General features: G+C 39.2%; 1 protein-coding gene across 6 annotated transcripts in view; it reads right to left on the bottom strand.

Moving 5' to 3' along the window:
* Positions 1-21,962, bottom strand: part of PDLIM3 (PDZ and LIM domain 3) — a 33,961-nt gene that overhangs the window by 1,377 nt on the left and 10,622 nt on the right. For 2 of the 6 annotated variants that reach the window (XM_025207973.1, XM_006015886.3), the window contains exons 3-7: positions 19,036-19,120; positions 12,034-12,101; positions 6,939-7,202; positions 1,369-1,499; positions 124-235 (exon numbers count right to left, since the gene is read on the bottom strand). In XM_025207973.1, coding sequence (XP_025063758.1) covers positions 124-235; positions 1,369-1,499; positions 6,939-7,202; positions 12,034-12,101; positions 19,036-19,120 — 660 coding nt within the window. Of the gene's footprint in view, positions 1-123; positions 236-1,368; positions 1,500-6,938; positions 7,203-12,033; positions 12,102-12,557; positions 12,746-19,035; positions 19,121-21,962 lie in introns of all 6 variants that reach the window. The other 4 variants (XM_025207983.1, XM_006015887.3, XM_025207992.1 and 1 more) reach the window with 2 other exon arrangements.

Below are 21,962 nucleotides of genomic sequence, written 5' to 3'. Positions count from 1 at the left end.
TAAAAGAAAAATAGGTGAATGTTATAAAGCATGATTAAAATACTTTTCTCTGTATCTTTACCATTTGAAGAGATATGCGTCAGTTTGTTATAACTATAACAAAATTGAGAACAAAGAACTTACACAATGCCATTTCCACATCTGTCACATAATGGCACCTTTTGTACGCTTCCTGTACCAGTAGGAATCTTTGTTACTGGTGCTTTCACGCTTCTTATACCCGTAGGACGTCCTTCTAAGAAACAAGACATTGCCAATTATTTACAATGTAATATAGATGCACCTGGCTATGATTCAGTGCTTTGCTGTAATGTGTCTACTTCTCTTGATTTATAAGCTTTCACTTCCATCAAATAAAGTTGAAGTTTCTGTAAACAAAAATCTTGCTTTCCTTTTGTGATACCTTAATTTTAAGGGCCAAATTGTGTCTTGCTGAAATTACTTCCATATTGCCATTAAATTCATTGGGATAGGATTGTGCCTTGAATGGTGTTCTCTATTAGGGTCATGAAAAGATTACTTTATGTCTATAGAATTAACTTGAAAATGGATTCTAAAAGATTGATACCACACTATGAATAGAAAATCAATCATCACAAAATGGATGCAGAAGTACGCTATGATATATACATCCATTTTTCATGTCACTGTTTAGTTTTGACTAACCTCCTACACCACTGTTTAGTTTAGTTTGACAACCTACACCACTGTTTAGTTTTAGCGTTTTAGATTAATTTTGCTTCAGTTCTGATCTTTACATTTACTATAAATAAAACAGGCAGAATTTCACAATCTCTCATCTGCTTTGTTTTTGACAACTCACCAATTATAATAATTTTGATGCAGTATAATTAGAGGGAAATGAAGGTGCAATCTCTATTGTCCTCTCAAACCAATTTTAGCATGGTTTTTCTTTTCATTTAGAATTTGGGGGGGGTAGGGGAAAAACTTAATTTTAGAGAGTTTTAAATCCTTCTTCCTCCTTTTCTTGGTTTAGAAAGAAATTATCATACATTGTATCTTTCACTGGTATTTTTATCCTATCCCCAAACTTCTCTCATGTAAGGTTTTTATTAAGTCAAAGCATTTTTGCACATTAACAGTCTTAACTACCTAACAAGGTAGTCTGAAAAATGATTGACATGTAAGTCTGAAGTCTATTTTGTTGTTTTCGTAGCATGTTAAATATTTTAAAAAGGCCAGTCAGTAAAGGGCTGGAATATTATCTAACATCTTCATCAAAATGTGAAGTTAGATATATAAATCAGATTCTTATAGACACTTATAACCCAAACTCTTTTCAGATTCCCCTCTTTTCACTGATACACCAAAAATGCTGCCAAAAGACAGATGTAAATTGTTTCTAACCAGAATCTTCGGAGACTAAGTCCTGGAGCACCTTAAAGGAGCCAGATTGACGAGGTTGGCTGTGCCCCTCTTGATTGTCATGCAGCATCCTGTACACATCAGACTGAGGCACTGAGGTGGGTACTGGTTCACTGAAACATGAACAAGGGATGAGGGATAAAAGCAGTTAACCAGTGTAACTTTTAATACAGTCAAGCTGCTAGACATAGAATATAGTTCAATATATAAATTTAAGATAAATAACAAATTAAAGAATACTGAATAGTAGGGCTATGCAAAGCTTTGGTTCCTTAGATTCGGCAGAGATTCGACCCAATTTGGTGGCCGAATCTCTGAATCTGAATCAAATCAGGAGACCCTTTAATCTCTCCAAATCAAATCAGAACCCTCTGAATTGATTCAGAAAGATTCAATGATTTGTATATAGACACAGCTTTACATGTTTTTTCTATATATCTCAAGGTACCAGGTGGCTCGTGAATGCTTGGCAGCAGACCTGGAAGTAGACCAGAAGCACTTTCTGTCCACTTCTGGGTCTGCCGGGGAGCGCGCTGAGGGGCCCCACTGCACCCCCTGGCTCAGTGACTCGTGCCTCCTGGGTCTGGGAGGGCATCCACGGTCCCCCCATGGTTGATCGCTGAGCTGGGGGGGCTCAAGGGAGGCTCCCATGCGCTCGGCAGCAGACCTAGAAGTGGACCGGAAGGACTTCTGGTCCACTTCTGGGTTCACCGCCGAGCACATGGGGCCCCCCCTCCTGTGGGATGCCTCATCTGCCTCACCATGGCAGCATTCATGAGCCCTGCCTGGTACCTCGATGTATATAGAAAAAATGTTTAAAACTGTGTCTATGGCCAAATTGCTGATTCTCCAAATCAACATCGAATCTTCAGATTTAGATTCAGTCAAATTGAATCAGGGACAATGATCAGAATCAAGGAATCAAATCACTGTCCCTGATTAGGGCTGAATCCAAATCCGAATCTAATATGGCCTGCTTTGCATACCCCTCCTGAACAGACCCTTTTCCCCAGATAGGCTGTTTTATACAGTGATGAAATTCTGATACAATGATGCCTATTTTATTTTCAATAAAGGTTTTGTAGCCTAAGGTGGAGTACTTCATTTAGTTTTGTGCCTCACACTGCAATTTGGCCTATTTGGAGGGAGAGAGTAGAAAAGAGAATGTTAAGAGGTTTAAAAAACCATGAGTTATTGAGAAAAGATTGAAGGAATTGAGTTTATTTAATATAGAAAAGAGAAGACGGAGGGAAGACACATAGCCATCTTTTAATTTGTGAGAGTTTGTAATAAAGAGGTTAGTGATCAATTGCTGTCCATGCCTACAGGGGGAAGGATAAGAAGAAATCAGCTTAATTTGCAACAAAAATTATTTGGGTTGGATATTAGGAAAAGTTTTCTAATTATAAGTTCAGTAAAACACTGGAATAGGTCACCTAAGGTTCTGGTAAAGCTTATAGGAGGTTGTTTAGACCAGGTTAAACAAATATTTTTTGCGGGTAGTCTAGGTATATTTGATCCAGCCTCCAGCTAGGGATTGGACTATATGATCTCTTGAGATCCCTTCCAGCAGCCCTACATTCCTATTACTTTGTGTGATGTTTTTTAATAGACAACATGTCTGTTGACTGTGTCTTTGATTTATATTTCCTTCTTTACTGACAAATTCAGCTTTTCAATTGCAGTTATTCAGCAGAAAAATACCTCCATGGAAGGGTAACTTGGATTTTAAGTGCTAAGTATGGTTATTAGCCATAATAGTCATTATTCACTATTCTTCCTAATGATGCTGCAGACATCATTAGCAAAATTATCAGCTATATTTAAACTGCAAATATATATTACTGCTGATGCTGGAGAGAGAGACTCTAACCTGATTTTCAGTTCATAGACTCATAGAAAACTAGTGTTGAAAGGAACCTCAGGAGGTAATCTAGTCCTGATCAGAGCAGAACCTTCCCCAACTAGATCATCCCAGCCAAGGTTTTTTCTACTCAGGTCTTAAAACCCACCAAGGATGGAGATTCCACAATTTCACTGGGTAGCCTGTTCCAGTGCTTCACTGCCCTCCTAGTGAGTTAGTTTTTCCTAACTTAAACTTCCCATGCTGCAACTTGAGACGATTGTTCCTTGTTCTGTTATCTGCCACAATTGAGAACAGCCTAGCTCCATTCTCTTTAGAACCACCCTTCAGGTAGTTGAAGGCTATTTAATCTCCACCTCTCAGTTTTCTCTTTTCCAGACTAAAGCCCAATTCCCTCAACCACTCCTCAGAAGTTATGTGCCCCAGCCCTCTAACCATTTTCATTGCCCACTGCTGGACTTTCTCCAATTTGTCCACATCCTTTCTATAGAGGGAGGAGGTCCAAAACTGGACACAGTACTCCAGACATGGCTGCTCTGATGGAATAATGAATCACTTCCCTTGATGCGCTGGGAATGCTCCTACTAATGCAGCCCAGTATGCTGTTAATCTTCACAACAAAGGCACAGTGTTGGCTCATATTCAGTCTATTGTCCACTGTAACTCCTAGATCCTTTTCTACAGAGCTGATGCTTAGCCAGTCAGTACCTAGCTTGTAGCGGTGCATGGGATTGTTCTGTTCTAAGTGCAGGATTTTGCACTTGTCCTTTTTGAACTTCATGAGATTTCTTTTGGCCCAATCCTCCAATTTATCTAGGCTGCTCTGAATCCTAGGCCTACCCTCCAGCTTATCTACTACTTCCCCAGCTTGGTGTCACCCAACATTACTGAGGGTTCAAGTAGATATCAAGCCATTGATTATGACCCTTAGAGCCTGACAATCCATCTAGTTTTCTATTCACCTTACAGTCCATGCATCCAACTTGTATTTCCTTAGCTAACCTGTACTTCATTATCATAGGTTAAGTTTAGGGGACTAGCAGTCTGGCATGTTATCTCTTGATTTATAAATAAAAAAAATAAGATGTACAAATATAGTAAGAGAATAAATACGGGCACTCTATGTTTTTATTTTTACAGTTAAGCATTGGAAATGGGCCATTACCTAACTTTACTCTCAAAACAGCTGCACCTCTCTGAGTTGGCAATCAAGTCACCTTCTGCTCTTGGATCTATTTTACAAAATAACAATTCTCAAGGTAAATAGTTTTGAGAATGGTATTTAAAAGGAAGATATCACTCTCACTTTTAGGAAGGGTCAACAGAAACCTAAACTCCTTTGCCTTTCTGCAGAGCATCTGCTGGTCAGTCTTTCCAAGACTGTTTGATCAATCACTAATTAATATATTGATTGTTAGATTAAGAGTCATTCTGATTAATTTAATGTATATTAACAGGGAAAATAATGAAATAAATATTGTATTGTGGCAAGAATTCAAGTGCCATGCTTTGTTGAATGGAAAGTCTATTTTAAACAAGTAATTAAGTTTACTTTTCTTTGCATTGGCTATCACATAATAAACACACAATATGAAAGCCTGACCACTTAAAGGCAATGGCAAAATTTTCATTGACTTCAGTGGGCCAAGATTTTATGCACAATGTTTCACATTAGTTATCTTAAACTAAGTGATATTACTAGCTAAATGTGCAGGAATGATAAAATATGGAAATCCTGGACGCATTGTTAGAAACTATGTTCAAATAAATATCGTTAATCTTTTGATGGATAAGGGAACTAAATAGGAGCATAGATATATAATTGAATGAACTATATTATGGCATTTATGCACAGGTAAATGTTTAGTTTAAATCCCTTATTATGAGCTTTTTCTTACTTTCATCAAAACTTATGGTAAAATTCCCATTGATTCTAAGGGAATTGGACTCAGCCTAGTATTTGTTCATCTGTTCGGGGTTTCTTTGAGAGTCAAGTTTGGAAATCGAACAGAAAAAGGCTCCCTGACTGGGCAAAAAAGTTTGTACCATACTGGTATGTTAGATGGCATAAATATTTGCAATCAACCAGATTTCTCTGAGCCATTTTTAAAAGAATACCATGATCCCTAACTATACAACTTTTAACTCTGGGTAATTAAGGCATAAACATTGCTTTTAATGCAACTTCAAAGAAGAAAGGCTGAAGTAGTAGGAAGTTTTCTTTTAAATAAGATAAACTATATCACTGCCAATAATGGATTTCAACTCTTCTTTGGTTTTTCTTATTTTTAAGCAAATCATAGTTAATGGCTACTGTAGAATTACACAAAATACTTATCAGAGACAAGATTTTAAGATAGCATTTCCAAGTTCATGCCAAAGGAGCCACCACCAACTGAGACATTTCACAGCTGTGTGCAGGGTCAGTTCCCGAACTTGAGGAAACTTAATCATCTGTTAAATTTGATAACCATGGACTTAATGCATGATTCCAGATGCAAAAAAAGCAAGTTGTTGTTGTTGTTATCCTAATGCTGTTGAGGGTGAATAACCAGGCAATAGAGCAACATTGTCACTCCACAACGGTCTTGTAGGTAGAATTTTGTTTCCATCATGAACTTGGCTTAAGTACTTTTGGATAAGTATGATTTTTTAATAGTTAGACAGGCCTGATTCAGCAAGGTGTTTAGTGTCCTGAATACTAATTGATGTTATTGTCTGAAAACTTAAATTTTAATATTTGTCATAATTCAATTGCAATGCCATACATATTGTTAAAAACTGTTAGTAAAACAGAATAAAAAGTAGTTAAATTGTGACAGTGCAAATAAAGGAGGAAGACATGGAAATAATAAATTATTAATGAGGGAGCTAGTGTACCTTGAAAAAAAGTTTTACGCTCAAAATATTACAGGCATGGCCTGAATTTGGTTTTGGAGCCCACTCTTTAATTCTTTGCCATTTTAGTCACCCTACTCCTAGTTGTTCAAGGATTTCAGCATGGATTTAACTACCATGGATAAAAGTAATAACTTACTGTTCTCTAGACATGGAGGAGCACTGTAGAAGTATTGCACTTAACCTCAAAACCAGACGAAGAGTACTTATGATCATTATAGAGATTCTCTAATAGACTTAGAAAGGAAGGAATATCTACAAGACCTCCCTGGCATGCAGAATTCTAATAGAATATAGATATTAAGAGACAGTGTAGGATAGTCTTTTTGTTTAGACAACAAAGATAGATAGCATAGGTCTTAGGCTTGCAAATACTTTTGTGACTGCTTAACTTTAAACACTTAAGTTGTCCAGTTGAACTCAGTGTGACATCTATTGTACTTAAAATGAGGATAGCTTTTTCCAGAATCAGGGCCCAGATGGGGTAGATTAAGAAAATAGCTAAAGTCTTAATCTTTTATTTATCAACTACAAAATACACATTTTTTTCAGTTACTCTGTTCCGTAAAACTTTCCTCTTATAAATTCTGAAAGACTTTTAACAATCTGGGCTAGAAAAAAAAGATCTTTCATTGAATGGCATTTGAATAGAAACTGTAAAAACAGTTATTATTTAGATACAATGTTAACAATTGAGTATAAAAATTAGACATTGCCTGAGTATAAATTTTTTTTTGCCTGTGCTCATGGTTTTGTAAATGTACTCAATGAACAGAAGGCCTTTAGTTACCTCATTAATGGAGTTTCCCCCAGAGCTGTAGAAACCTGGCCCTGTAGTGTTTCCATAATATTGTCATCTGAGTACAGCTGCAGAGGTGTATTAAACTGAGCATGTACAATCTTGACACCAGGAAGCTCCATTTCCAAGGGAATGTTAGGGGCCATCTTAGATGCAGCTTTCAGCTCTGTTGGGCAAATAGTACTAACAGTACTAACAGAAGAGGGAGTGCTACGTCCACTGCTACCATCAATACCGCAAGGAGTATTGCATCCACTGTGTTAATAGCCAGTGTCAGAAAGGAGTGCGACACAAGCCAGAATACCCAAAATAAAGACAAAAATAAAGGAGTGCAGTGATGTTAACAAGAAGTCGGAGAAAAATATTAAACAGAGAAAAGCAAAAGTATGTTTATTTTAGTTAAAAGCAGTTCCATTTTTTTAAAAAAGGTCAAGCTCAATTAAAAAGACATTCTATATATTTTCCCCTTTCACAGGCAGTAAATATAACTGGGAAGCTGAAGAAATTTGGCAAGTAATATTACTGTGTAATTCTGACAGGAACTACCTGGTCTTTACAAGTGGGAAACTGAAGCAGAGGGAGTTGCCCAAGATCATTCAGTAGCAGAGTTCAATTGGAACCACAAAATCCTGATTCCAGGCTTGTGTCCTAGCACTCTGTTTCCCTCTCTTCAATGAGGTTTTCTAGATCTTATGGGAGATTGTTTATAATATTTTAAAGTTATTAGTAAATTTATTTTATACATTTGCTTTATTTTGTTGAAAATTCCAAAAGTCAAGTAAAGTAACCAGACATACTTTTGCCATTCTAAATTCTAACATTTTCAGCAGAGTGTAATATGGCCCTTCACAAAAGCAATATAGATTTTTGGTCACGTTCACTTTTGAAGTTGAGCTTGGTTTTGACTTAGCCTAAAACCTGCATGTTGGCTACAGCTTCAATTTTACTATAGCTGCTGTTCAGTCATGACTCACCAATTTGGCAAAAATGTTAGAAAATCTTTAGTAAAGTAACTTAGTAAGTATCATATCCAAAAGCTTTCGAATTCTCCCAAGTTCACCATATTTACAACTCTCCCCACAGGATATATGGCTCTTTCCAGCCCTAATTTGCTTCAGAGTATTTTTTCACAAGGGAGAATTTTCTCCAGTTGTGGTGGAACAATACATAATCAAGGTCTTCCATGGTCATCTGAGAACATTTACTTCTGGAAGTGTTCACAGACATGGTTATCAAGCACAAGGGAAAGTATGTAATACCACCTGCTGCTTCTCTTTTACATGCTAATATAGTGACTGCTCTTCCCTGGCTGAGACTAAGTAGACATTCAGAAAGCCCAAGGCAGATTCTCACTACTTTTATGACTTTTTCTAAGCACCCTAGATTAGTTTGGGGGTGAACAGAACTCATGTTCATCCTTCAGCGGAGTTGGGGTGAAGGCCTGTACTGGCTGAGGAAAATGCCAAGCAGCCAGCCACCCTTGATTCGCTAGTGCAGCCCCAGCCTTGCCCCCACTCCAGCTGTCAGCAGTGGCTGGGCAGGGTGAAGGGAGATGGGGAATAGAGCCCACCACCATGGAAGCCCTCCCATGCTAGCTTAAGTCTGGGGGAGGGCCTCCACTCTACCTCCCCACCCTCGGTTTCTGGTGTGGTGGACTGTGCAGGTCCAAGCTGCTGCTTTTGCCTGTAGCTGTCAGGTGGTCAGGCTGTGGGGAGTGGAGAAATGGAGCCATCCACTGTGTGGACCCTGCCTAGCCCCTCCCCAGACATTAGCCAGCAAGCTGGGTGGGGGAAGGGCATGCAGACAAGCACCAGCTGAGTCTAGCCCACCTACCCTGACAGGGGTGGGGAAGCCGCAAAGCATCCTGGGATGCCAGAGGACTGTGACCTAACTTAAGTGAGGAGGCGATCTGGGACAGAATTTCGATAGACGGGTCTAACTTAAACTGATTAAATCTGATACGACTTCCATCGAGGTCTGTCACAGACTGGATTTCACCATTTTTAAACTGCTCTATGTGCACTGAGCTTCTGTTCTGTTGCACATTTAGACTGATTTCCAATCACTTATACCACTCCATGTGTAATTTTGTACCTAACCAGAATGATCCTAAATATACCAGAGAGAATTTTACATTGCACATATGAAGTTACAAAACAATTCCTGCATAACAGCTACTTTTCTGTGGAGAGGAAAAGTTCTCTATCTGATTCTTATGTAGAATTTGTGCAGGACCATATTCTCAAAATTGAGGCAGAAACACATTCCTTACCATAAAAGTGAAATCAAACAAAAAGAGAGGCATGTTCCAAAGCAAGCGTGCAATCATCAACCAGCAAGTGTGCAATCATCAGCCAGGCAAAATACTCAGATGAGGGTTCAGTCACAGACACACAAGGCCATACTCAAGAGAAATAGTGACCATGCTTTAGAGGACTTTGATCCTGCAGCAGGACAAGATTTGGAACTTATAACAGTCTTATCATCAAAGGTGGAATGCGTTGAGAAGAGGCCAAATGTAGCATAGCCATTGCAAGGAAAAGAAATGCTAAATTAGTATAAAGTTTCCATACTTCTGCCAGTTATTTTTGTCAGTGGGAAGTTGAAAGTTGTACCTAAAGTTGAATCTATTAGGGTATGAACAAACATTTGTGGGATTTAGCTCTAGTTTAGGCAGCTTAGTTTAAGCCACCTAAACCTGAGCTGGGTTCTGCATATGCAGACATTCCTCACTTGCCTGAGAGAGAGAGTTGTAGGCAGCTGGAGTAGGTTGGGGGAGGAAGGACTTGGCAAGACCAGCAGGTCTGGTGGGTCTGTGGGGGAGGGGTTCTCTAGGTTGGGTTAACCTTTCATTAACTTTAATCAGGTGCACTATTTTCAGGGCACTCTAAGCCCTACAAATGCTTGCATGCTTGGCCATTTATATCATGCTAATTTTGGTTAGGGTGATCTAAATGTAATGCTTGTATGTGCCCTTATGCCCCAAAGAGATGTTTACAAGTGAGATGGTGGTTTTACTCCATTTAAAAAAAGAATATGTATGCAGCCCAGAGAGTAAATAACTAACTGGCAAACAAATGCTACTATCAGTGCTTTGCAACCCTAGCATCATTTAAGTGAGGTTCATAATAAATAGTTGAAACTTGAAGTATACAGAACTTTACATTGCTAAAGTACTTTACAAACATTAACCAAATCATGTTATCAAATTAATTTTTGTAGCTTATTTGACATCTGCTATGCTATAAAATGGCCATTTTTCTAAAATATTCACTGAAAATGACAAACATCCCCACAAAACATCGCATGATTTACATATGATGTCTCAAAAGACACAATAAATATAAAGTAGTCTTAAGTATCCAAAACTAAATAGTATGCGAGTGCTACCACAAGCATATAGTCAGTACCAGTTCTGCATGATACATCACAGACTTGGCAATCATTAGGTTGGCTTTTGCCTCTAGTTATATAAACAACAGTTTTTATAGCATGATTGTTATTGGATTATTTTAGTTTACACAGAGTCCACAATCACCATTTTCTATGAAGGAATTTCAGTACGATCAGAAACTCTGTACCAATCAGCCCCTGGAAGCAAATTCTAATATTTTCCTTGGAAATGTGGTCAGTGATATAAATATTTCTCATCAGATTTCACTAAAAATGGTAACAGCTGGAAAGATTGAAAACCATTAGGACTAAATGAAATAAAAAAGTAACCCAAAATCCACATTTTCCATGCTTAAATAGTGGTGTTTCATTTTCATCATGGAAAAAAATGGATTTTGGATTATATTTAAATCCAAAAATTGGGGATTTTTTTTTTAAATCAGAGAAAGCGGGAGCCCTGCTAACAAGCAAGTGAGCAGACCTTCTCTTCTGATTCCAGAAATGCAGCCACATGCTTGCAGCAGCTCAGGCCAGAAGTGGGGTGCTAGAGCAGATCTCTCTGCTTGGCTGCAGCAGACAGCTTGTGCCAAGGCTAACCTGACCTCCATGCAAAGGGGGAAAGGGAGTTGTGGGGGAAGTGCATTTTGTGATTCTGGGGGATTGTGAGTTAACTTGAATCTAGAGGGGATCTAGAATAGAAGTTTAATAAATTGATTTAACCTAAATCAGTTAAGTCTGATACTACATCCATCCAGGTTTATTTTAAACCAGTTCCAGCTATTTTGAAAGCAGTTTATGTGCAATGAACTTCTGCTGTGTTACAGATTTGAACCGGTTTCTGATCACTTATACTAGTTTATGTGTAATTTTTGTCCCTAGTATAGATCTTGTCACTTGTGTGTCTGTAAGGTGTCTAATAAAAGGTACTCTAGAAGTAATTCTGTATAATATAGTGATAAAATAATTCTAATTCAAGTATTCCACATCTAATTCTGAGAGAGACAGGGAGAGAAAAAAAAAGGATGCTAATTTGCACAAGCTCTCTGCTTTGCAACTCATTAATACTCAGTTTTCTTTTATTGTGGCTTTCTGGAGCCATCAGCCTGCTGCAGCGTGAGTATGAGGGTCTTTGCCACATAGGTGGATTAGAAGTTCATCAATTTCAGGGGAAGGGCAACCCCCCTTGCCCTTCCCCTGAAAGATGAGAATGGGGGGGGTTGCTCCCCACACAAACTGGGCTGGATTCAGCTCTTAAGTAGCAAGTTTACAAGTTATACACATGCACAAATTCCTGGCTTCATAAACTAGTAAAAACTGAGAGTTTGAGCTCAATTGTAAACATAAGCCACAGCCACTGCAGTCGTAGTGACTACAGTTGAGTTGTTCGAGATTCACACCAGTGTAAATTAGATTAGAATGCAGACTCACTTTTTTTGGTAGTGGAATTTTGAATGACAAGCCTGAGCTTTGCAAAACATGCATTTTATTGTTTCAAGCTTGAACATAAATTATATAGCATGAAGTAATTCCAAATGCATTAACGTTGCTCATGAATAAACGTGAGCAATAATGAGTTCAGAACAATAAACAACAATGCATTAACATTGCTCATGTACTAATAGGATCTGTAAGTGTTCATTAAAAAATACTCATGCATCTGCATCCACCACAACATACAGTTAGATCTTATAACCTGCTTAGGCCTGAGACTACGAAAGGTTTGGGACGAATATTATGCTTGTGCTCAAAGTATCCCATATCCTGTAAAGAAAAAAGGATCGAAATAAATTTCCTTCAGGTGATAAATATTTATTTGCTGGATAAATTAGTTAACAGTAAGTTTACAAATTGTTATGAATCAATTGCTTTTATGTTATAAAGTAGTATATTAAAAACACGCTTTCTGTTATAGTGAGAAACACAGATGAGTAGAGGGCAGTGTCAGAGGGAAAGATAATGTGTAATATTGCAGTCAAACCCAGAGACTGGAAACTTTTAACCTATCTTTAGTATTGCTACTATGTAGTTGAATACTCAGTCCTGAATGTCAGAAAGTAAGAAATTGCTTCATTTATCAACATTTCTGAAGAATGATAGAACTTTTGAGTGTCAGGAAGAAAAATAAAACAGCAAGAGCTGGACTTTTGATTTGAAAACAAAGCAGATTGAGATATAGCCACCAGAGAACAGATAATATGAGGAATTACCAATACTTACTTTTGAGTTGAGGTAGGAATTAAACCTCTCAGTTGTCCTTGAAGTGCATCTTGTATATTGACAGATGAATACAGCCCAATTGGAGAATTATAGGAGGAACTCACTACCTGTCTTTTGTCATCAATATTTGCTGCTGCAACAAAAGGCTGGGCCCTTCTGTTATGAGCTGTACCAATAGGCTTGAATTCCTGTACATAATAGGCAGACAAAATACACAAAGCTACAATGCACACTGAAGCAAATAACAAGCAAAACTGACAACACTGCTTTTATTAAGCTCTGCACCTTTCTCCTTTGGGACTGCTTGACTCAGTAAACACATAGGTTAGGCAGGAATTGTATGCTTTTCCATGAAAATCCCATGACCTGTGAAAGCCATGTGAATTCAGATACTATTGGTCTGCCACATGCCAAACCAAATTAGTGGTGTGTATGCAATATATGTGCAAAACGTCAGTAACTTCTGAGATGGTATAAAGGTAAAAATATTTTGGGTATATTCAGCTTAATTGCTTCACTTAATTGTTAGTTGGTCCCTGTCTTCTTTTGTGTGTCTTATTAACACAGCAGTAGGAGAGAGAAACACAATTTAAAAAATGGCAAAATAGGACTGTAAACTCAAAAAGCCTAGAGAGGAAATGATACAGAAGTCTTAGCTAAAACTGACTAAAATCAATTTAGCTAAATTGATGTTAAATAGAGAATGTCCTTCTGAAGTGATTTTGTATTTCAAAACTAATACGTAAGTCAAGAATCGGTGTGAATTATGTGGCAGAATTGAAATATTTTAGCATCATAGTAAAAAAATTAGATGTGCTAGCTAGGAATTGGGGTTTTTTTGGAATACTTTTTGTTAGTTTTATTTCTGAAATAATGATGATTTTTATTGTACCAGATCATTCTCTCCTGCACCCCACAGGTACCCTTCCTGACATCTCATTTAGGGCCTGAGGGAAGGATAAAATCTGTAGGACCTGTTTCTAAACCTAAAGACTTATGGAAAATCTGTGGAGTACTGCTGCAGGCCTGTGGAATTGCATTGTCTTGGGAGAGCCTCTTAGACTCTAGGTCCTTTGACTACCCAGAAAGATGGATAGGTTCTGTAGGAAAGCAATGAGGTTTTCTGCTGCATTTTCTCTAGCTAATTCCTGGTGAGCTATATAGGTTAGATTCCCCCTGCCTGCTCCCCTGGAGATGACAGGGAATTAGGACCAGATGGATTTCCTGTTGGGGGCATGACAAAACAGAAAAACTTAGGCCATTACTACCTTATTTTGAATACAAATGACTTACTCCACAGAGCAGAAAACTCTCTCAGAGCAAAGATATTTTGTCTTTTGCTTCTTAGGAGAAGCAGTAAGACCTCTAAGAAGTTAACAAAGATAAAATCCTCAAAACAAGTAAAACCGTTTCCACCTGTGAAATCCTTGCAGGTTCGATCCTGGTTGAACTAGATGATCCCTTGAGGTCCCTTCCAGTCTTACTTCTGCATGATTTCTATGATAATATATCACCCTCAGGTATGTGGCTTAGCAGGAATCTAAATTCTAATATTGCTAAATCAGCTTATTCTTCTTTTTAAGTTGTAGAGGCCTACAGTTTAGGAGCCAGAGATCCTGATTTTATTCCTAGTTTTGCATATATAGAATTTATTTGGAAACCACAGCATGTGATATTTGCTGCTATGGATTTTTGCATATGCATTTGTATAGGCAAATCTAATTTTCCATTTTAAAGTTGACTCTGCAAATGTGGATATCCTTAAGAAAAGGTTATATTTTCTCGCAACCAAACAAACCACTCTCAGCAGTATGCTAAGTAAAGTTCAAAAGTAAGAGCAGTTGTGTATGTGGTTCCCATCTTTAGATAATGCTAACATATTTTTTAGGAAGAGCAGTGCCAGAACCTAACAAACAAAATAACAACATCTCTAACTGAATTAAAGACTGATATTCGAAAAAAATTAAATAAACATATGCATTTGATTAAACCAAAATACAGAAAAAAAATTACAACTCTATTCAGAAGCTTTTCTGAATAATTCAAAAGCAGCATGAAAGTATTTACATGAATTGGCCCTGTAAATGTATTCATAAAATAGCAAATTTAGACATTATCTTTTAAAAGAAGGAAAATCATGGATACATAGGATGCCCACCAGAAGATGCATATACGTGTAGTAGAAAACAGTTCTACCAAAAGAAAAAGTTAAGCAGTAATAAACTGGAAGAGACTTTAAGAGCAGCACAAGGGTAAATCAATGCAAAAGTTCACTTTCAATTTTGTGTTTCTGCACACTGATTAAGTGATGCACTAGAACAAGGTATATTAATAAGTAGAGTTTATTTTTATTGTTATGCAGAATTATGTTTATTCAACACAGTTTCAAAATATTTAAACTTGATTGGGTCTGGGCCCGTCTACATGAGATACTTAATGAGCAGAAGACTAATTTTACTATGCATTAGCGTGGCAGGAAAAACCTGTGCTAATGCACAGTAGATTTAGTCTACTTCTCATTAATGTCACATAAAAAAAACCTTCATCTGTGCTAATCCACAGTAATGCCACTTACAGCTCAGTAAGCTAATACCTATCATCACAGGTACTAAACTTAATGTGCCGTAATTATGGCACATTACTGAATGTGTAGACACACTCTCTGTCATATAAATTTAGTTTACTATGAGCAAACAAAAAATAACCTTGAAAACTGTCATTTCATCCAGTTTTTAATTTTTGTTGATAAATGAACATTGAACAGGATGTGACATCATAATGGCATGTTCACAGTATAACAATTGTCATGTGTATTTGCCATGCTATAATTAGTTAGACTGAATTGTCTTTGAAAATCACTAACTACAGAAAATATCAATGACAAAACATACAGCAGCAAAATAGTCCAGCTCTTGTGTTTATTAGAATCAAATAAAAGTGTGAAGGGTGCTTCATTATTCCAGAAGTTGAACATGAGCCAAAGGCAGTTCATATTCCAAACAGGAATAAGGAAAAATTATACTATTTGATTTATTTTCATTGATTTGCTAACAGATGACCTCTTTTAGCATAGGGCTAAGTCACTTTCAAGGCTATCTCTGTCAGAAACAGAGTGAATGTGTCCCAAGCAGTTTTTAAACCTCTGTGAAGAACCCCATGCTCATAACACAATGTTGGGAAATGATGGAAATTCATATTAAAGCCAGGGTTGTGAGGGAGAAGGGATTGGGAATTACATTTTAGCAAAATTATCATGCTTTAAAATTTAATTGTAATTAGTAATATACGGTGATCCCATATTTTATAATACTAATTATTAAATGTATTTTCTGGCATTATTTAGATTACTAACCTTAGTTGTATATATTCTAATGAAATCTGTAGGGGAGGTATAATATTCTCTTCTATCCAAAGAGCAAGTCACACCGAACATCATATTTCAAATGACAGGAAATCCAAAGATTAAAGCCAAAGTAAAAGTATATATTTTAAAGAACTCACGATGAGGGAAACAAATATTAATGTTATTGAGGTGAATAAGGAAAAAAAAAAAGTTTTCCCAGGCTGTTTTACATTGGTAGTACAACAAAAAGCTGTAAACCAAAGGAGGTGTTTATAAATTAATATAACATGCATTTGCCATTTACATAGATCTATTATCTCATTTTGTTTAAATTAGTTGACATCCTTTTTTGATATAAGATCACATGTGGTTGTGTTCCTAATCTTGCATATAGGCTATTATTTCCCAATATTTATTCATTATACCATATGCTACTTCAATCAAATGAAAGTAGCTAGCTTGTTCATGTCATGTCAGAACCTATTGAGATGGCTCTAAGACAATATTTTGTATTGGAACAAATTTAGCAGTGTTGCTGCCCTAGGTTCCATTGCTGAATTTCTTCTTGATTATGTCTTTTGTGTCTCAGGAGGGGAGGGAGAGGGAAGGGATTTGTGATACTCACTGCTGCTACTGCTTTATTATGATAAAAGTTCCAAGTTCCAAGTTCAAGTTCCATACCAGGAATTAGACAGATGATGATGATGATTATTATTATTGTTTTCAAATACAGATGGCCTTCCATGAGGTGGCAGTGCATCTGCTGACTTTTAAATTAAACTCTTTGTTAGCATGCTGGTGTAAGAAACTACTTCTACCTTTATTTATAATTGTCATAAGCAGAAACCATGTGATTCTTTAAGTTTTTTTTACTGTCATAGCTAGATTTTTGCTAGGTAGAAATCTTCATTCATATTATTATTTACATTATTTTTTTTCTGTAACATTCTTGTTTTTTCCCTAATGTTTCCAATATTAATTGCAGCAACACTGAACTTTTATCAGTTTTCCTTCTGGGCTAGAATAAAAAAAGCTATGGTTGGATTTTGAAAGGGGTCCTGTGTTTACCATATCTGTGATCTGGAATAAATCCAATTATGACTCATGGGGAGGAAATGCTTTTAATAGAACGTTATGATTTCCCCTGTTTGCAGAACAGCTAGTGAATTATAAGCTTATTGATGTAGGAAAGTTTGTGGAAAAGAAATGATAGTGCTTTGGATTTTTCCATTCATTTTGGCTCGAGGACTTTTATTTAATTCAGTTATTGCACCTGTCTTTCTCACTGTTGTCAGCAACTTCTAACTTTTGTGAATTAAAACTTTTTAAAAGGCTGTCAATAGGCAGCCCCCCCAGCTTTTGTGCCATCTGGGTTGTACATAAAGTGATTTATAGGCCAGGGCAAGGGGAAGCAGAGCAGGGACAGCTTCCAGAACCTGTGTCCTGGGGAAGCTGTCCCTTTTAAAGTGCTGTGAGTACCACCCAGTTGGGCAGCACATCCAGCATTTGAAGTCTGCCGACCATGAACCAGGGCCAGGAATAACTTCCCAGGCCTGGGTGCTTTTCAGTCTCCTGGCAATCTTCCATGGCTGCAGGGCCACCCAACTCCAGGTGGCCATGCAGCTACGGCATAGCTGCTACCTGCCCTTAATGTAGCTCTTGGAAGATATGGAGTCATGTGAGGGAGAGGACAATTTTTCTGCAGCTGCAAGGGTACCTAGGCATGGTCATAAGCTCTAGAAGCCTTGCAGCTACAGGAGAATTGTTATCTCGGTGGAATGGCAAGAAGGCAATGGGTAAGGACTCTTCTCTTGCAGCAGAAACCACCCCCTGGCTCTGAGAAGGTTCCTGCCACAGGAGAATGGTCCCTCTGCCCATCCTGCCGTCAGCTGATTGATGGGACAGGTGTGGGGGAGAGGAATTCTCCTGGAGCTGGAACTTTCCTGGGATCTAGGAGGGCTCCAGTCCTGCACCTGCCGCCCACTGCACTCCTCTGGTTCCTGGAGGAATGTACTAGGTGGGGACTCTTCTCTTCAGAGGTACCCTCCTGGAGCTCTGGGAAGGTTCCTGTTTCAGAAGAATATCCCCCCTTTTGCTAATCAGCTGACTGGTGGGATAGGGTCCTCACAGGGCTCCTTGACAGTTCTCCCCTGGGTGGGCTATCAGGGAGTCAGTGGTCTTCATCTCTCCCTCTCCTTTGGAGAAGGATAGAGGGAGAGCAGAGGACTCTAGGACACTGGATGTCTCTCTCTCTCTCCTGAGAGAAGTGTACAGACATTCAAATTAGATTGGGAGGAAGAAGATCTTCTTCATAGGTAACCAATCTAACTTGCAGAAGAGCCATTTTTCTTCTGCAAGAAAGTTCTTGGACATCTACGTGTTCTTCTTTTTGTGCCAGAAGAAGGCTTTTCTCCCAGCACAAATGGGATGTTTATATATGGCCTAAGTGGCTAATTGTTGACAAGCTATGTGGAAACTTTCCCCATAAACATACAGGCTTTAGATACAAGGTTTTTATTGGGAAATAATGCAAACTGATTTAATTTTGTCTTGCTCATGGACAGGGATCCATCCAGGGCTTCTCTCAGCCACAGAGAAAATGAACTATTGCCTAGCTGAATATTTAAAATTTCCAGAAATTCAGAATTTCTGTGGCTTTATATAGTGTTGCAGTTATTACTGAATTGAAGAGAACCAAGATTAACATTAACTGAATATTAAATTATTCAATTGTTTATCACACCAAAAAGTCTGCTGTGCTGTCACAATAGAATAACCCTTTTGAAGAAATTCCTAATATGATGGATGAAATATGAAAAAGGGAGACAGTAATTTTAATGCTATTCATATTAGAGGGCATATTTTCTACCTCTAATAGATGTACTGTGAAGTTTTGGGAGTATTTGGGACGTCTTGGGCACAAAAGATTTAAGTTTAATTTTAGCCATGAATGTAAAAATTTTAAAAGGCTATTCATTTAAAATTACATCCCAATACAGTTAATATTTTATGTTTTATATCATAACAGTTAATTAGGCAGTTAGTAAAGGAAGGGCTCTATAGAGAATTAAAATGACCATGGATGAAACAGTATAGCTATTCTAAAGTAGGTTGGTGACTTATAACAGTTCATACCTGTGGTTCAGCTTCCAAGTTTATTTTGAAGGGATGTTGTTTGCCATCTTCTGAAACTTGTGGAGACCACAATTTAGTTTCTGCCCTATAAAAAAGCAAAAAAAAATCTCATTATTATCATAGTTCATCAACATTCAAAATATAATACAGTCTGAAACTCTGCATGGTTTAAGTTCTAAAATCCTTTTGAATGTTGCAATATATGATATTTTAATGGATACAGGTAACTTATGTTGGTTTTGCATACTTATTATTCAGAAAGCTTACATAATCTATACGTGTTAGTAAATGAAGTTATCTTATTCTAATGATTATAGCTGGCTTTAAAATTGCCCCTTCCAGACTTTAGTGGGGCAAGGAACAGGGTTTTTGTGGGATGTATTCTTCCATATTATTTTTCACCTGAGGCTCTCAAAATGCCTTATAAACATAGCAAAAATAAGCCTAAAATCATTAATTTGTTGTTGTTATCATCAAATCCACTTCACAGTTTGGAAAATATAGAAAGACTTACAGTTACTTTTTAAAATCAGAGAAGTGCAAGTTATTGATTCTGTTGCAAACTTAATCTGGGTGGTTTTCTTAATTGTTTAAATGGACTGGGTAACTGCAAGTAGTGAGTTACATAATAGTGGTAATTATGTGAAAAAAAATTGGAATGCATTTGCACACATTTTTACATTCTTAAGCAAGTTATTGAAAGATAATACATCAGAGAGGATGTTGTCTGTTTACTGGCAAAGCAGCAGCAGCTCTTTAAGGCATTTCTGCTGCACAAGAGGAGGTACAACTTGCTGATCTAGAGCAGTGGTAGGGGGCTCAATACCAGCAACTGCACTGGTTCTGCAGTGCCTGGACAAGCAGCCTCTAGGGAGTCTCCATGCATCTGAAGAGCATACTTTAGGCAAGTCTTGCTTTTTTGACTGGTGAACCTTATCCTGAGGTTCTTCTTTATACCTTTGAGTGAATGCCAGGTTTTTTGCAGGATAGGGGAGTCAATTCAGGTGCTCTGGATGCCCCTGTTACTGGTGGCAGAGACCTGGGCAGTGTACTGAATGTTATGTCAAACAGTCTGGCTTATTTTAGATGGTTAAATCCAGGGATATTGTTACAAGCTTCAAGGTGACTTTCAGGGGAGTGGGCATATATATAGTAGCCCAGTGACTATTAAAGACAGTCCCTTAGAATGACTGGGACCTGTAAGAAGACTAGCTCCCAGGAGAAGGAGCCAAGGGCTAGGGACAGACATCACACAAACCGATTTAAGTGATCAGAATCTGGTTTAAACCTGTAATAGAAAAGATGTTCAGCGTACACAAACTAGGTCAAAATAGCTGAAACCAGTTTGAGATACTATATTCAACCAGGCTTATTAGACTCAACTGATTTGGGTCAAACCAGTTTATGTAATGTCTGTCCCAGACCCCTTCCTGGTTTAACTTAAACCAGACCCCCTCAGCATCTCCATATACTCCAGCCAAGTAGGACTAGCCCTGCCCCTCTGCTCCCCAGCCAAGCAGGGATAGGCAGGGGTGGGGGTCTGGCCAGAGAGGGGTTTAATTCCCCCCGTCCCTGTCCCACTGGCAAGGACCCGAGCTGGGTCTGCTGGGCACTCCCCCCTTGCTGCTGCAATAGTGGGCCAGTGTGGTGCCTGAGGTGGGGGGGCAGGAAGGGGGGTAATTCTCTCCTTATTCTGCTGTTTGCCCTGGGCACAGAGCGAGTGGCAGTGCCCAGGGGGCAGGGTGGGGAATAACCCTACTCCCCACCTAAGTGGCCCTGCCAGCTGGAATCTGGCCCCACCCCTGCCTAGCAGCTGTAGTGGGGAGCACCATGACGGGGGCAGCAGCCCCTGTCATGGTTTCCCTGAGTGTTCCCATGCCTCTTCCTGGGGGAGCATGTTGCAGAGTGAGGAAAACTGTTGTGGGCTGTGGCAGCGATGCTGGGGAAGGGGAGCTGCCACATTCAGTCCGCCATAGCTCTGCCTGCCCTGCAGCACAGCACCCCTGCCAGGAAGGGGCTTGCGCTTCCTGACTCTGACAGGGGCTGCTGCCCTATCAAGGGCCCTTCCCTCCCCTCCCCTCCCCACCACCGCTGCAGCAGCTGGGTGGGGGCATGGCCAGACACTGGCTGGCAGGGCCTCTTAGGTGGGGGGCAGGGAGTGGGTTTATTCCTTTCTCCGTCTGGTGGATTGGGCAGGAGTGGGCTTATCCCACCACTTGTCCTGTGCATGGAGTTGGCAGAAGCTGTGATTGTGGCGGGCAGACCCCGCTTCAGTCCCCTGGGGGCAGAGGGGGGATTAACCTCCCTGTCTGTCCCCTTTGCCTCAGGCCATGGTGCCCTGCTGTAGCAGTAGTGAAGGGGGAATGCTAGGCAGACCCCAGCTCAGGTCCTTGCCGGTGGGTAAACCCCCTCTGGCTAGTTTGTGCCAGGCTACTGACGGGGGCCTGGTTATGGCCCCTCCCCACCACAGCTTCCCTATAGCTGAAGGCCCACTTTAGCACCCCCACCCCCCGGCTTCTGGCCTGAGCCACTTCAGGCATGTGCCTCTACTTCACGAATGTATGTTCACTTCCAAATTGGTTCAATCTAGGCAGGTTAGACTAACCTGCAAAGGTTGAATCAATTCAGACTCTGGCTTTTTGAATGTCTGTCCCTCGCCAACGGGGAAGAACTCTGGAGTTTAAGGAACAAAATGTTTCCAGCATCTGTAGTAAGGCAGAAGAGGGGGTTCTTTTCTGCCCTAGGGATATGAGGAACGAGGTACTCCTACACCTGGCAAGGCAGGGTGTAGCCCAGATGGAAACAGGGCAGACTTTTGCCGAAGCTGGCAGCCTACAGATGTGGCTGGCAGAGTGCTTGAAGGAGCTGGAAGAAGCTGCAGTGACAGAACAAGAAACTTGCCTCATGCTACCAGATAAAGCTTCCTG

This window comes from Alligator sinensis, unplaced genomic scaffold (genome assembly GCF_000455745.1).
Source record: "Alligator sinensis unplaced genomic scaffold, ASM45574v1 scaffold528_1, whole genome shotgun sequence".
Classification (NCBI taxonomy): domain Eukaryota; kingdom Metazoa; phylum Chordata; order Crocodylia; family Alligatoridae; genus Alligator; species Alligator sinensis.
The sequence above is the reverse complement of the archived record's forward strand: the minus strand, read 5'-3'. Positions and strand labels throughout refer to the sequence as shown.